Source organism: Lycium barbarum, chromosome 1 (genome assembly GCF_019175385.1).
Source record: "Lycium barbarum isolate Lr01 chromosome 1, ASM1917538v2, whole genome shotgun sequence".
Taxonomy (NCBI): domain Eukaryota; kingdom Viridiplantae; phylum Streptophyta; class Magnoliopsida; order Solanales; family Solanaceae; genus Lycium; species Lycium barbarum.
In genome coordinates this window covers 168,955,636-168,969,002 of record NC_083337.1, presented here as the reverse complement: position 1 = coordinate 168,969,002, position 13,367 = coordinate 168,955,636, and the positions used below count along the sequence as shown (strand labels likewise).

At 36.0% G+C, this 13,367-nt stretch overlaps 2 protein-coding genes across 2 annotated transcripts; both read left to right on the top strand.

Moving 5' to 3' along the window:
• The first annotated feature begins 1,050 nt into the window (after window positions 1–1,050).
• On the top strand, window positions 1,051–6,005 carry LOC132606972 (peptidyl-prolyl cis-trans isomerase FKBP62-like). The gene is made up of 13 exons (XM_060320728.1): window positions 1,051–1,423; window positions 2,482–2,568; window positions 3,301–3,561; window positions 3,651–3,725; window positions 3,808–3,888; window positions 3,969–4,163; window positions 4,255–4,353; window positions 4,462–4,637; window positions 4,731–4,853; window positions 4,974–5,120; window positions 5,220–5,347; window positions 5,438–5,558; window positions 5,645–6,005. Exons 1-13 carry the CDS (start codon window positions 1,243–1,245, stop codon window positions 5,693–5,695), a joined length of 1,725 nt encoding a protein of 574 aa, XP_060176711.1. The 5' UTR covers window positions 1,051–1,242; the 3' UTR covers window positions 5,696–6,005.
• Window positions 6,006–7,436: 1,431 nt separating this feature from the next.
• Window positions 7,437–10,563, top strand: LOC132606974 (small ribosomal subunit protein eS8). The gene is made up of 5 exons (XM_060320744.1): window positions 7,437–7,584; window positions 7,699–7,771; window positions 9,168–9,501; window positions 10,076–10,251; window positions 10,353–10,563. The coding sequence occupies exons 1-5, from the start codon at window positions 7,581–7,583 to the stop codon at window positions 10,438–10,440; spliced, it is 675 nt and encodes a 224-aa protein (XP_060176727.1). The 5' UTR covers window positions 7,437–7,580; the 3' UTR covers window positions 10,441–10,563.
• The last annotated feature ends 2,804 nt before the right edge of the window (window positions 10,564–13,367 follow it).

The window sequence follows — 13,367 nt, the reverse complement described above, 5'->3', positions numbered from 1 at the left end:
CTTAAAAAAGTGACCAAAAATACCTTGAGGTTCCGGGTTCGAATCCCGCTCAGTAAAAAATTAGAAAAAAATTCGCAAGGCAGAGTTTGCCTTATGCCTGAAGGCAAACTCTGCTTTAAGGGAGAGTTTGATACTCTGCCTTGCAATTTTTTTTTTAAATTTTTTTGATTGAACGGTGATCGAAATCGGAACTCAGGAATATTTAGGCGAAGGACAAAAATCAAAGACCAACAATTTGAGGGGTAAAAATTATCGAACTGCGCACAAATTGGCCTGAACATTACGATTATAAAAAAAAATTGTTATTTATTAGAAAGTTTGTTTAATAAAAAAAAAAATTTCATTCATGAATCCATCTTGCTTGAGACTTTACAAAAAATAAAAATAAAAGAGCATTTTTTGTTCCGCTTCTTCTTCTCCATCTCCCCTTCTTCTTTGCACTTACTACAATAGGGTTTGAAATTCGGTATTGTCCTGCCAAACGCCCAAACCAAACTTCAAATATGAAAATATCGAGTTTGGAACTCTAGGAGGGTGTTTGGATTGACTTATTTTAAATGTTTATTGGATTTTAAACTTTTTTTTTTTTTTGTGGTATTCCTAACTTATGGCTTTTAGCTTATAAGCTACTTTGAAAAAGTCAATCCAAACACCCTCTAAGTCGTTTTCTTACCGTCAAATTGTTTAAAGTTAGATTTTCACAAGCAAAACTACACGTCTGAACTTCGTTTTCTTACTGTCAAATTGTTTAAAGTTAGATTTTGACAAGCAAAACTACACGTCTAAACTTTAGACATGCGCATCTGAAATTGATTTATGTAGCTAAATTTGCAAATCTTCAAGAACTTTGGAGGTCCTGAAAATGGGCTATATGTGCACGTCCCCCCTTATGTTTCGACCCCTTTTTTAGTTAGCCCAAACTCGGCCCATCTCATTTGCCACCAAACTAACTTTAAAGATCAACCGTTAGATCAATAAGAAATGTAGAAACGGTGGTCCCATATCCCCACAATTTTCTAAACTAAATCCACAATTCTGGAAGCATCCTGATCCTTCGTCACGCTTTAGCTCACTCTAAAACCTTAGAACACTCTAGAACCTAAACCCCTTCTTTTTTAATCACCCCATTTAAGCCTACATCTTCTCCATCTCGAAAGCAACGCCATTATTTGATTCATTCACTGAGCTCGATTCTCTCAATCAATTTTCTTCGCGTGAGTGCATATTGTTTTTGACGTAACAATGGATGAAGATTTTGGTATTCCACCAGTAGATGGTATGGACGAGGATATGGATCTGCCTGAAGACAGTCCGATGATGAAAGTAGGCGAGGAAAAGGAAATTGGAAATCAGGGATTGAAGAAGAAACTTGTCAAGGAAGGTCAAGGTTGGGATACTCCTGAACCTGGTGATGAAGTTGAAGGTAATTAGTTTGCATATTATTATTATTATTATTATTATTGTTATTACTATTATTTCGTTAATCTTAGTGTCCTGATCAGCTTTCACGCACCTCAATTAATTTCTCTAGATATCTGTGACCTCGCACCTGTAACAGGCAACATGTACTAGGTGACTCTATCAATCAAGTGTTAGTGTTTTTGTATCTGTTGGGATTTGAACCTGACACCTCACGGATATTAACTTGTTATTATTTACACTTCCAAACAGTCCATAATCAGAACTTTGTTTATGCTAATGTGTGTTTTGTGCTCACAATGTATCTGGATTAATTAGTTGCAATTATATTATCTGCCATGCCTAAATTACTGGTGTTAATGAGTATTTTGCAATCGCTAGGGTCATTGGATTAATTCTGAGCTCATTGCTATGGTTTTTGATTAATTAACTTCCAATTTTTTTTATCTAACCTTGCGGTAAACCTGAGTTAATTAGTTTCTTACTATTATTATTATTTATACTGCCAATAAATTTGGACTTTGTTTATGTTAATGTGTTTTTTGTGCGCACAATGGTATCTGGATTAATTAATTGCAGTTATATTATCTGCTATGCCTAAATTGCTGATGTTAATGAGTATTTTGCGCTTGCTAGGGTCGTTGGATTAATTCTGAGCTCATTGCTATGGTTTTTGGATTAATTAGTTTGCGATTGTTTTTATCTAGTGGTTGCTAGGGTCGTTGGATTAATTCTGAGCTCATTGCTATGGTTTTTGGATTAATTAGTTTGCGATTGTTTTTATCTAGTGGTTGCTAGGGTCGTTCGATTAATTCTGAGCTCATTGCTATGGTTTTTGATTTATTAGTTTCCGATTGTTTTTATCTACCTTGCAGTAAACCTGAGTTTATTCGTGTTACTGTGTTGTTTGAGATCACGTTGGATTTGTTGGATTTATTCTGAGCTCATTGCTATGGTTTTTGGATTCATTAATTTAATGTTTTATCAACCTTGTGGTAAACCTGAATTTGTTTGTATTTCTGTGTTGTTTGAGCTAACGTTGTTTTTAACATTAATTGCCAGTTCATTATACTGGAACTCTGCTTGACGGAACCAAGTTTGATTCCAGTCGTGATAGAGAAGACCCGTTCAAGTTCACCCTTGGTCAAGGTTAGTGAACGTTCTTCCACTTTTTGTATTTGCTGGTTAATGGTCTGTGAATAATCTTCAGTTATTTGGTAAAACAAATGAAATTTGTTTGGCGGATGTGGCATTATTATGTTGCTTTGGCTGATCTGCTTCAAGGACTCTTTAAGACTAGTATATTTTGAGCATTTCATGTATTATGAAGCTTGATTGCTCCAATAGAACCAGTGTAGATAATGTGAGATTGGGGAGCATTTCATGTATTATGAAGCTTGATTGCTGCTCCAATAGAACCAGTATAGATAGTGTGAGATTGGGGATCCTGTTCTATTTAAGAGCCTCTAAAGGCTTAGTTCATATATGGTAACACGTAAAGCTTGTCCTTTATTTAAAGTAGGATTTTCAGCTCGTCGAGGAGGTATGAACTTTACAGCAGTGAATTTATGATAATAAGAATCTGAGGATGTCTGGATTTATCTTGTTCACCCGAAGCTAATGGTCTTTGGCATTCCAAATTAGATCTCATCCTCAATCCTAGAGATTAAGGGTTGAAGCTATGATGCTTGTCGAAGATTGCAAACGGAGAGTTAATTGGTTTGGAATCAAATTATGTGAATTGTATTAAAACCAAGAAATACAGAATTTTTCAGTATTAGGAAGTCTTTGATATTTATGTAATCAGCATTTGCACTAGATAAATTAGATTTTGCTTCAAGATAAACATGATACTCTTATACTTTCTTATTTTCTTAATAGGACAAGTAATTAAAGGATGGGATCAAGGTATAAAGACAATGAAGAAAGGTGAAAATGCTATTTTCACCATTCCTCCGGAGCTGGCTTATGGAGAGAGTGGTTCTCCTCCAACTATCCCTCCAAATGCCACTCTACAATTTGATGTTGAATTGCTATCATGGGTGAGTGTAAAAGACATTTGCAAGGATGGCGGAATTTTCAAAAAGATCATCACAGAGGGGGAGAAATGGGAAAACCCAAAAGATCTTGACGAAGTATTAGGTATGTATTCTCATTTTCAATTCATAAGGGCCAGCTTATATGTTTGGAACACAAATTAAGCATTTTCTTTTTGCCTTCACATAATTTAGTCAAGTATGAAGCTCAGCTCGAAAATGGCACAGTGGTGGGAAAATCAGATGGAGCGGAGTTCACTGTTCAGGATGGTAACTTTTGACTTCATATGCCTCACAATGTTTTAGGAGGAGTAAAAATAATAGTTGTGCTCTGACATCCTTAATGGAACAGGTCATTTCTGCCCTGCTCTTGCTAAGGCCGTGAAAACTATGAAGAAAGGTGAAAAAGTCCAGTTGACAGTGAAGCCGCAATGTAAGTGGTGCTTGCTGCTTGTAATCTTACGTATGCCAACAAGAGAGCTGTCATTAACATGTCTGATTTATTTGCTGCAGATGGCTTTGGAGAGAAAGGAAAACCAGCCTCGAGTGATGGAGCCGCAGTTCCACCTAATGCCACATTACAAATCAACTTAGAGTTGGTCTCATGGAAAACTGTTTCAAGTGTTACTGATGACAAGAAAGTAGTAAAGAAGATCTTGAAAGAAGGGGAAGGATATGAGAAACCCAATGAAGGAGCCGTAGTTAAATGTTAGTCGTGGGAAATTTTTTATTAGTCTGTGCTCAAAAGCTACATAAATTTCTATGGTATCTGACAGTTGTCTTAATTTGCATATTGCAGTAAAAGTGACGGGCAAGCTGTTAGATGGCACAGTCTTCATAAAGAAGGGACATGATGGGGAAAATGAAGAAAACCTTTTTGAGTTTAAGACGGATGAGGGTATGACTCTGAATACATTGTTATCACTACAGAGATCTTACCTTGTGACTTGTACTGATCTTTTATCCTTTGACTAGTATTGATTGAGCTCTGATTTACCCTGTACAGAACAAGTTATAGATGGGCTAGATAGAGCTGTTATGACAATGAAGAAGGGTGAAGTGGCGCTGCTTATAATTGCACCTGAATATGCCTTTGGTTCATCTGAGTCAAAGCAAGATTTAGCTGTTGTTCCTCCTAATTCAACCGTGCATTATGAGGTCGAGCTTGTTTCTTTCGTCAAGGTATGTTCTGTCTATATTTTATTTTCTATCCTTAGCTATCTGGCACTGTTTCTGGATCTATGTTTATAACATTCTCTCATTGGTGGTCTGTAGGACAAGGAATCATGGGATATGAATACTCAGGAGAAAATTGAGGCTGCTGGCAAAAAGAAAGAAGAAGGAAATGCACTGTTCAAGGCTGGTAAATACGCAAGGGCATCCAAAAGATATGAGAAGGTAGATATTTGATTTTTTCAATGTTGTTCAGAGCTAGATTAGTGGGTCTTTTGTCTGTCAAGAGAGAGAAGCTATTGTGATGTTCCAGGATTGCCTAACTGCATAGTTTAACAAATGCAGGCTGCTAAATTCATTGAGTATGATACTTCCTTCAGCGAGGAGGAAAAGAAACAGTCTAAAGCGTTGAAGATCAGCTGCAACTTAAATAATGCAGCTTGCAAGTTGAAATTGAAAGATTACAAGCAGGCTGAGAAACTGTGTACCAAGGTCTTAGAACTCGAAGCCTAGAAATCACCCCCCTTCAAAATTCTGTTAGTACCAATTCTTGGTTTACTTTTTCTCACTGATGGTTTGTGTGAGCTGTAGGTGTTGGAACTGGAGAGTACCAATGTCAAAGCTCTTTACCGCAGAGCTCAAGCATATATGAACATGGCTGATCTTGATCTGGCTGAATTTGACATTAAGAAAGCTCTTGAGATTGATCCTAACAACAGGTATACAACCAAGTCTACTTCATATTTTGTCCAATCTATCATATCTGTCAGTCATGATGCTGAAACTTGGTTCTCTTTTATGATATCAAGGGATGTGAAGCTGGAGTACAAAGCTCTAAAGGAAAAAGTTAAGGAATTTAATAAGAAGGATGCAAAGTTCTACGGAAACATGTTCGCGAAGTTAAATAAGCTGGATGCGGCGAACTCAGCTGTAAGTTTCAGAATTTATAACCACTTGACACTCCGTGCAGCTTTACCTATTGTTCTGTTATTGACTCGTGACATTGTGTTATGCAGAAATCTGCTCCTAAGGAACCAGAACCAATGAGCGTAGATAGCAAGGCATAACTTAACTCAGACATGACATAAAAGGATCAGCATCATTTTCTTGAAGGTTCCGGTGAATTGTCGTATCTGCTTTGGAGTCGTTATAGTGGATTTTTTTTTTTTTTTAAAGTGTTTGCTGAGTACCCTGACTGTAATTTTGGATTCTGCATTGGTAATTTCGGATGTTAAGTGGATCCACCTGTAATAGAGTTTCCTAGATGAAATCAGGCATCTTAGGTGTTCATACTTCATTTATTGTGTGGTGTCCTGCTGCTGAGTGGATTATTTGAAGGTCATTTGAATTGACGTAGAAAAGAACCAGTTACTTTCACTGCTGCTGAGTGGAATAATTGAAGGTCATTTGAATTGACGTAGAAAAGAACCAGTTACTTTCACTGCTGCTGAGTGGATTAATTGAAGGCCATTTGAATTGATGTAGAAAAGAACCAGTTAACTTTCACTGCTGAGCAATGAGTTGCAAGCAAATATGTTGGCAGCTTGTTGGATCAACAGCTGATAATATGCATTTTTATTCTGATAATAAAAAGCGTCGGCTGGATACCTAATTACCTGTAAAAGCTAGCATTAAAGCCCCTAATGGCTGTTTGGCAACTGGATAAGAAAAAGCATGGAGTAGTTGTAATCTGATGCGAAAATAATGGGGGATCTATTATGGTGGATAAATGAAAAGCCGGTTGCAAGTTACAGGTTAAATAGAGTTAGGTTGGCCTACCAAACACAATAACAGCTAATCAATCACACCTGTAAAATATGTTGATCTTGGAGTCAATTAGAGATTTTAGGAAACAGCCATATTGGACAAAACTGTAAGCTCGGTAATTGCATGAAATTGGACTGATCGCTTGGGAATCTTTTATTCCAACTGTTTTGAAAGTCTTTACTAGTCGATTCACTGGTAACAATTACCTTTCATTAGAGTTCAAGAATTTCAATACAGTGTATGTAGATAGTATACGTAAAAGTATATTAAAACTTCAGTAAATATTAGATTGAATTCATACTTCTAAAAGCAAAATAAGTTTAGTACTAAGAATATTTTAAACATGGAATTGAAATTGTTTCAATGTTGAATACACCTATGAGGAAAATAATTAACATGTGTAGTAGTATTAGTAATGCAAATGTCTTTAAGCCGCTAAAGTCAAAACAATTTTTGCGCGGATTGACCTTCATATGGACTGGTCTTTAATTTTGGGCCCTGCTTTGCATTTAATGAAAATTTATGAGTCAAAATACGTTTATTCGCTTGTCTATGAAATCAGAGATTCTATATTCGATTCGCAGCAGAGTAAAAAAAAAAAAAACCAAGTTTGCAAGGTGAGGTTCCATAGAAATTATGCCTATTCGGTTACACAGAAAGTATTCCTTGTCCGACATTCTTTTGTAGAAATTAAGTTATCCGGCATAAGTTGTGTACTAACTAATTCGCTCGACATAAGTTTATAAAAACCATGCCAATTCGGCCAAGATTTCTATGAAACCTTGCCTTGAGAAATTAGATCATGAATTTTAATTTCTTTTTTTGTTTTTCCAATGTCAGAAATATTTGCTGCCACTTTTTTATTACTTAAAGTGTTGAATGGAAAAAATTAAAGACCTGCGATTTGAAGGACAAAAATAAAGACCACCCCAAGATAGGACATTCGTGCGAATCGCCCAAGTCAAAACATATGATATAAACGACTATTGTATTGAATGGAGATGCAAGATCCCAACCCAAGAATGAAAAGCCCAAAAGTGACATCTTCAGCCCAACCCAACCCAAATCATTAAGGCCTAGTCTTGTCCATTCAAAATGTTATTAGGGTTTTAGCGCTCTCCGTTCAAAGTGGAAGATTAGAGTGGTGTGAGGGAGTGTTTCTTTGCGGCTTAGCTTTCAGTAACCATGGGTATGAATGCTGTTTCCCTCTACTTCCTTATTTCATTACACTAATTTCATGTTTGATTGGAAAAAAAAACCAGGCGATTATATTAATTTTACTGGTTTATTTATGGATGTGAAGGTATCTCACGTGACTCTATGCACAAAAGACGTGCCACTGGTGGCAAGAAGAAAGCTTGGAGAAAGAAGAGAAAGTTAGTTATATTACTTTTTTTCTTTAGCATAAATATCTGTCTCTTATCTAATGTTACATGGATCCTTTGTTATCCTTTAATCGTACTCATATCGATCAGGTGTATGTGACATGGTTATGTATACTAATTGCGTATTGTTTAAAATACACAGAACACTTAGCAAAATGCTACTTGTAAACATATTGTATATGAACACACACATTCTCGTAATTAGTCCATGTAATGTACGTCTTTATCTGCTTAGGATGTGTTTGGTAGGAATGAAATAAGCAGTTACCTGTGGTGTTAGGTTGGTGAGTGGAAAATATTTCCTGGAAGAGTATAAGTATTAATTAGAGATTGATATCAATGTTAGCAAAATGCTGCTTGTAAGCATATTGTATATGAACACACATACTCATAACTTGTCCATATAAATGTACGTCTCTGTCTCTTTAGGATGTGTTTGATAGGAAAGAAATTGTATTTCAGTGAAATAAGCGGTTTCCTAGGTGTGGAAAATATTTCCTGAAGAGTATTAATTAAAGATTGGTATTAATGTCAGCAAATAACAAACTTTTTTGAAATATAAAGATGGATCAACTTATATGGAGTAAATGTTGGGATTGTAGTAAAGAGAAATGACTTCAATGTGTAAGTGAGGAAGTTGTTTATCATTTTGGTGGAAAATGCAGCAAACACTAGAAAATGACTTCATTTCTGGGAATGAGTCAGATTCTTCGTTATCTTAGTCATTGTTTCAAATGAATAAGTTGTAATTATATTAGTGATTGCTATTTATATCACTTGCTCTTTCTCCTCATGTTTATCGTGTAAGTTTGCCGCAGTTACTGTTACTTTTCTTCATACGGACTATCGACAGCTCTTCGATTTCTGTGACTTTTCTTCATGATGCTTACTTTTCTTTACTTCCATCAATTCTTGTCTGACCTTCTTTGTTATACTTTTCTTGAGCCGAGGGTCTTTCGGAAACAGGCTCCCTACCTTGGTAAGGTCTGCGTACACTCTACCCAGACCTCACTTTGTGGGATTACACTGGTTATGTTGTTATTATTGTTGTTGTTGCACTCTTTCCTCATCGAACCCCCACCTACATGGTGGAGGTTCGGGAGCTCTCATCAAGTGAGCTACCCTGAATCCCAGGAATAATTATTCGATTAACTAAGATAATGAAACAGTATTAATCTACATTTGTATAAATTCAATTGATGATTAAGATAGGAGTGAAAATAAAGGACATAAAATACTTGCAACAAAATGGCTGCTATAAAAGAATATCGTTAGCATAGCCGATGTTGAGAAATCTGTTGAAAATATACTATGTTTTGTGATGTTGTAATGGAAAGATTGATTGGACTGCTGATTTTGTGTGAATCCATTTTTCTTATTGTTAAAGGTACGAGCTCGGCCGTCAACCTGCTAATACTAAAATCTCAAGTAACAAGACCGTCAGACGAATCCGTGTTCGTGGTGGCAATGTTAAATGGAGGGCACTGAGATTAGATACAGGAAACTATTCATGGGGTAGTGAGGCAACCACCCGTAAGACCCGTATCCTTGATGTCGTCTACAATGCCTCGAACAATGAACTTGTTCGCACACAGACTCTAGTCAAGAGTGCAATTGTTCAGGTTGATGCAGCACCCTTTAAACAGTGGTACCTTCAGCACTACGGTGTTGACATTGGTAGGAAGAAGAAGGGGGCTGCTGCTAAGAAGGAAACTGCTGAGGTAGCCAAATTTTGTTATCTTACTCTTCCATACTTTGTTAACATCAATTGACTAGTAGTTGTTGATTCTTTACTATGTGGCTTCCACAGCTCTTTCTATATTATTATCCAATCATAATTCATCATGCCATGCGAATTATTACTGGTGACCATGATCTATGACTGCTTTGACATTTTTTGGTGTTTGGACATGATTTCCTGTTTTGATCAGAAATAACTTGCCCAAGATTGAGAAAGAATAGATAAAGATAGAAAATAAAAATGTATGAGTGAAGTAATAATTAGGTCTGATTGAGGATTCTCTTGACATCTAATGATGCAGCAAAGACTGTCTTATATATAGTTTAATCTCTGCTCAGCCACATTCTGCTATATCTAAATAAAGCTATTTTTCCTAATTTTCAAAAGCCAGCTTATTCGCTTTACCTACAACTATTCAACTCCAGCAACTAATTTATTCAACTACTATAGAAGTATCCCCACATTTCTATATGTTGAGAATTTGAATGTCCTATAGCAATGGCTTCCTTCTTTCCCGTATATGCTGATGGTTACTTTTGGTTGACACATGGCAGGAGGGAGAAGGTGCTGCTGCTGCTGAGGAAACTAAGAAGAGCAACCATGTACTACGAAAAATTGAGAAGCGCCAGGCGGATCGCAAACTTGATTCTCACCTTGAAGAACAATTTAGTTCTGGTAGACTCTTGGCCTGCATCTCATCTCGGCCCGGTCAGTGTGGCAGAGCTGATGGGTAAGTACAGTATTCACAGCCCTGCTTCTCGGCCCAAGCCTGGTGTGATATGTTTTTGCATGTGTTAGAATTAAATCATGATATTTGATTGCAATTGTCAGGTATATCTTGGAGGGCAAAGAACTTGAGTTCTATATGAAGAAACTACAAAAGAAGAAGGGCAAGTCTGGAGCTGGTGGAGCTGCTTAATTTGTACCTCTTCAATTTTTGAGACTAATTTATGTGTTTTCTTTCTACCTGTTAATCAACTTGGTTTGTGAGGATATTTTTCTATATGCAGTATTCTTTAATCTTGCCATGAGTTGACATTAATGTCTGGATTTTGTTTTGGGCCTTCATTACTTGCAGTTTATTCTTATTCTTTTTGGCCAAATACACCAAGTCAACATGATATGCTGGCTGAATTGGTGCTGCGTTTATTTCAATGACCCACAAGAAATTTTGGAATATTTTTTCAACTATAAAGATTTGTATTTTCCAGCATCGTTTATGTAGCCTGTTTGGACATCACAAGTATTATTCCGATATCTGGAGATTAGTTATTGGCATAATACATAAATAAGTCCTCAAACTTGGCCTCATTTGGCAAGTATGCCCTCCAAATTTGGGCGTGCACAAGTATGCATCTCAACTTGTATAAAGTTGAACAAGTAAACACAAATGTTGACGTGGAACTGACGTGACATATAAATTTTGGAGGTGCCACATCCGTGCTACATGAGCATTCGTGTTTTACTTGTTCAATTTTATACATGTTGAGGTGCCTACTTGTGCACACTTAAAAGTTGGAGGGCATACTTGTCGGCTGAGGCCAAGTTTGAGGGCCTATTTATGTATTCTGCCTTAGTTATTTGGTCGTTGGTTTTTGCAAATATTTGATTTCCTTTTATATAGTGGAATGTTAGTCCGAGCAGCATATGTTGATTTTTATTCACAAATCTTTGACTTTCTCAATTTTTTTGTTGTGAACTTCCATGTGTTGCAAATTTTGTTCTACTTACCTTTTAAGAAAGGGTAAGGTTCACACTACTTAACTGCGATTAAAACTGATATTATCTTCATAGGTTTTTTGTGCCAGTTTCAAGCAATTCCAAGGGCTGTGAAGAGAATATTCTAACTTGGTTTATCAAACTAGAGCTAGAACTTAGTGTGGCCCTTGGCATTGGATGAGTATCATTCTTTTGTCACTATAAATTAGTGGAGTTAAAGATGCCCAAAATCCCCAGCTTTGGTACAAGCTCCTCTTTGCCAAACTTGTAAGTAATGTATAACTTGTCCTATATCAAGTGAGGAAACATGACCATGATCGAATGCTAACAACTTTTTCTGTGAAAAAGAGAGAATAGATGTTGACTGAGACAAGGGCATCCTAACTAAAGATCAATCAAATATAAAGAATATTCCACCCAAATGCACTTCCAACTACGCTATCTTATTAGCTGCGCACTATAATTGCTCTTTGCTACTGGTTGGTAAATCAATAGATCCTAAGTTTTGAATTTTGATCATCCATCCACCCCCCTCCTTTTCACCGAAGGCTCGCCACACTCTTAAATTAGAGAATGTATTTTTACATGTGTAGTTGGCAATATCACGTATCAACTTGTACTAACAAGCAACAACAGGATCAAGATTTAAAATCAATGAGTGCGGCTATACTCGTAAACATTTATGTATATACATATGCATGTATATCAAGTGCGGTCAATTTGACCGTACTTGTTGCTATCACCACTGAAAGTGGTGGTCAACAATTTAGACAGAAAATTGTTGAAAAGTGACTAAAAATGCGGAAATTCTTTTCTTCTTATACACTATGATTTTGAAGTTCAAGCTTCTTATACACTATGATTTTGAAGTTCAAGTATGTTTTCTCATATATAATTTGCATTCTAGATCAATATCAATAACAAGCAGGTTGTTGACCCTTACTTGATCATTCACAATTTCTATAATAAGAAAGTCGCCCCTATCTCTAAAGGGCTTATGCACTCCATAACTTCTATGTTATTGGATCCTCGAAAACTGAGTTTAGTTGCCCTCTCTACTTTCAAGATTTGTTGAATCTTTACTAAGTGTATGAAGGATCAGGTGACCATAAACTTAAAGTGAATTTCATATCATAGGATGCAAAATGGCGATTGGGGAGACCAACTATTTGGTGATTCAGTTTGTAGTTTTGAATCCTAACCTAAGTATGTCCTACAAAAAGCCATTAAATTTGCGTCAGTGTCTATTCACCTCAATCTGTCTAGACATTCTTTTCTTGATAAAGACTTCACTTCTTTTTTGCTTGTCATATTTCACTTTAATCTTTGGCTGAGGCTCTAAGCTTTCCGCTTTGTATGAAAACCATTATCAGAGTTTGGCATATGATTGTGACAATGAAATAAAAAGCACTTTGAAGGACTGATAAATAACAAGGTTATTCACATGTATGTCCGATGCATCATTTGGGACTTTACTAGCACTTTACAAAAACAATGGTAGGCAACCACTGATTTTTATGTTGACTTTATATAACTAGTTCATTTTCAAATATAATTGCAAGACTTTAATCCAAGAAATGGGTCAATAAATTAAAAATCGGGAGATAAAAATAGATCTGGTATCAACAGGGACTATCTATTTCAATTGTTGTTTTGAAACTTCACATCATCCCATCAAAAGTGGATTGTGTGTACTGGCAAAAGGGACGCTCTTGTTTTAATCGCCTTAGACACATATATTGAATAGTTTTTTTATGTGTTCATTTATCTTTTAGAAGCTTTTGTATGTTGCAAAACCAGAATTGTTGGGTTAAATGATTCAAAGTTACTCTTAACATAATGTGATATTGTACACTTTATGTTAGGCCTACACGTTTTTTCTAAAAATTCTCACACTATTTAGGATCACTTCACCTTATATTAGTAGGTTTTTATTTTTTTTACGCTACAAATGTCAAGACTTTATTTACATACCAACAATATGCCGCATAACTGTAACTTTTTCTGAAATATATATTTATACAAAGTCGCACCTGTTGTCACAGAAAAAACAGTTGATGCGTGATACTCCTAACCTTTTAACTTAAAAATCTTTTTAAATCCATATTTGTAGGCAACATGTTGAAA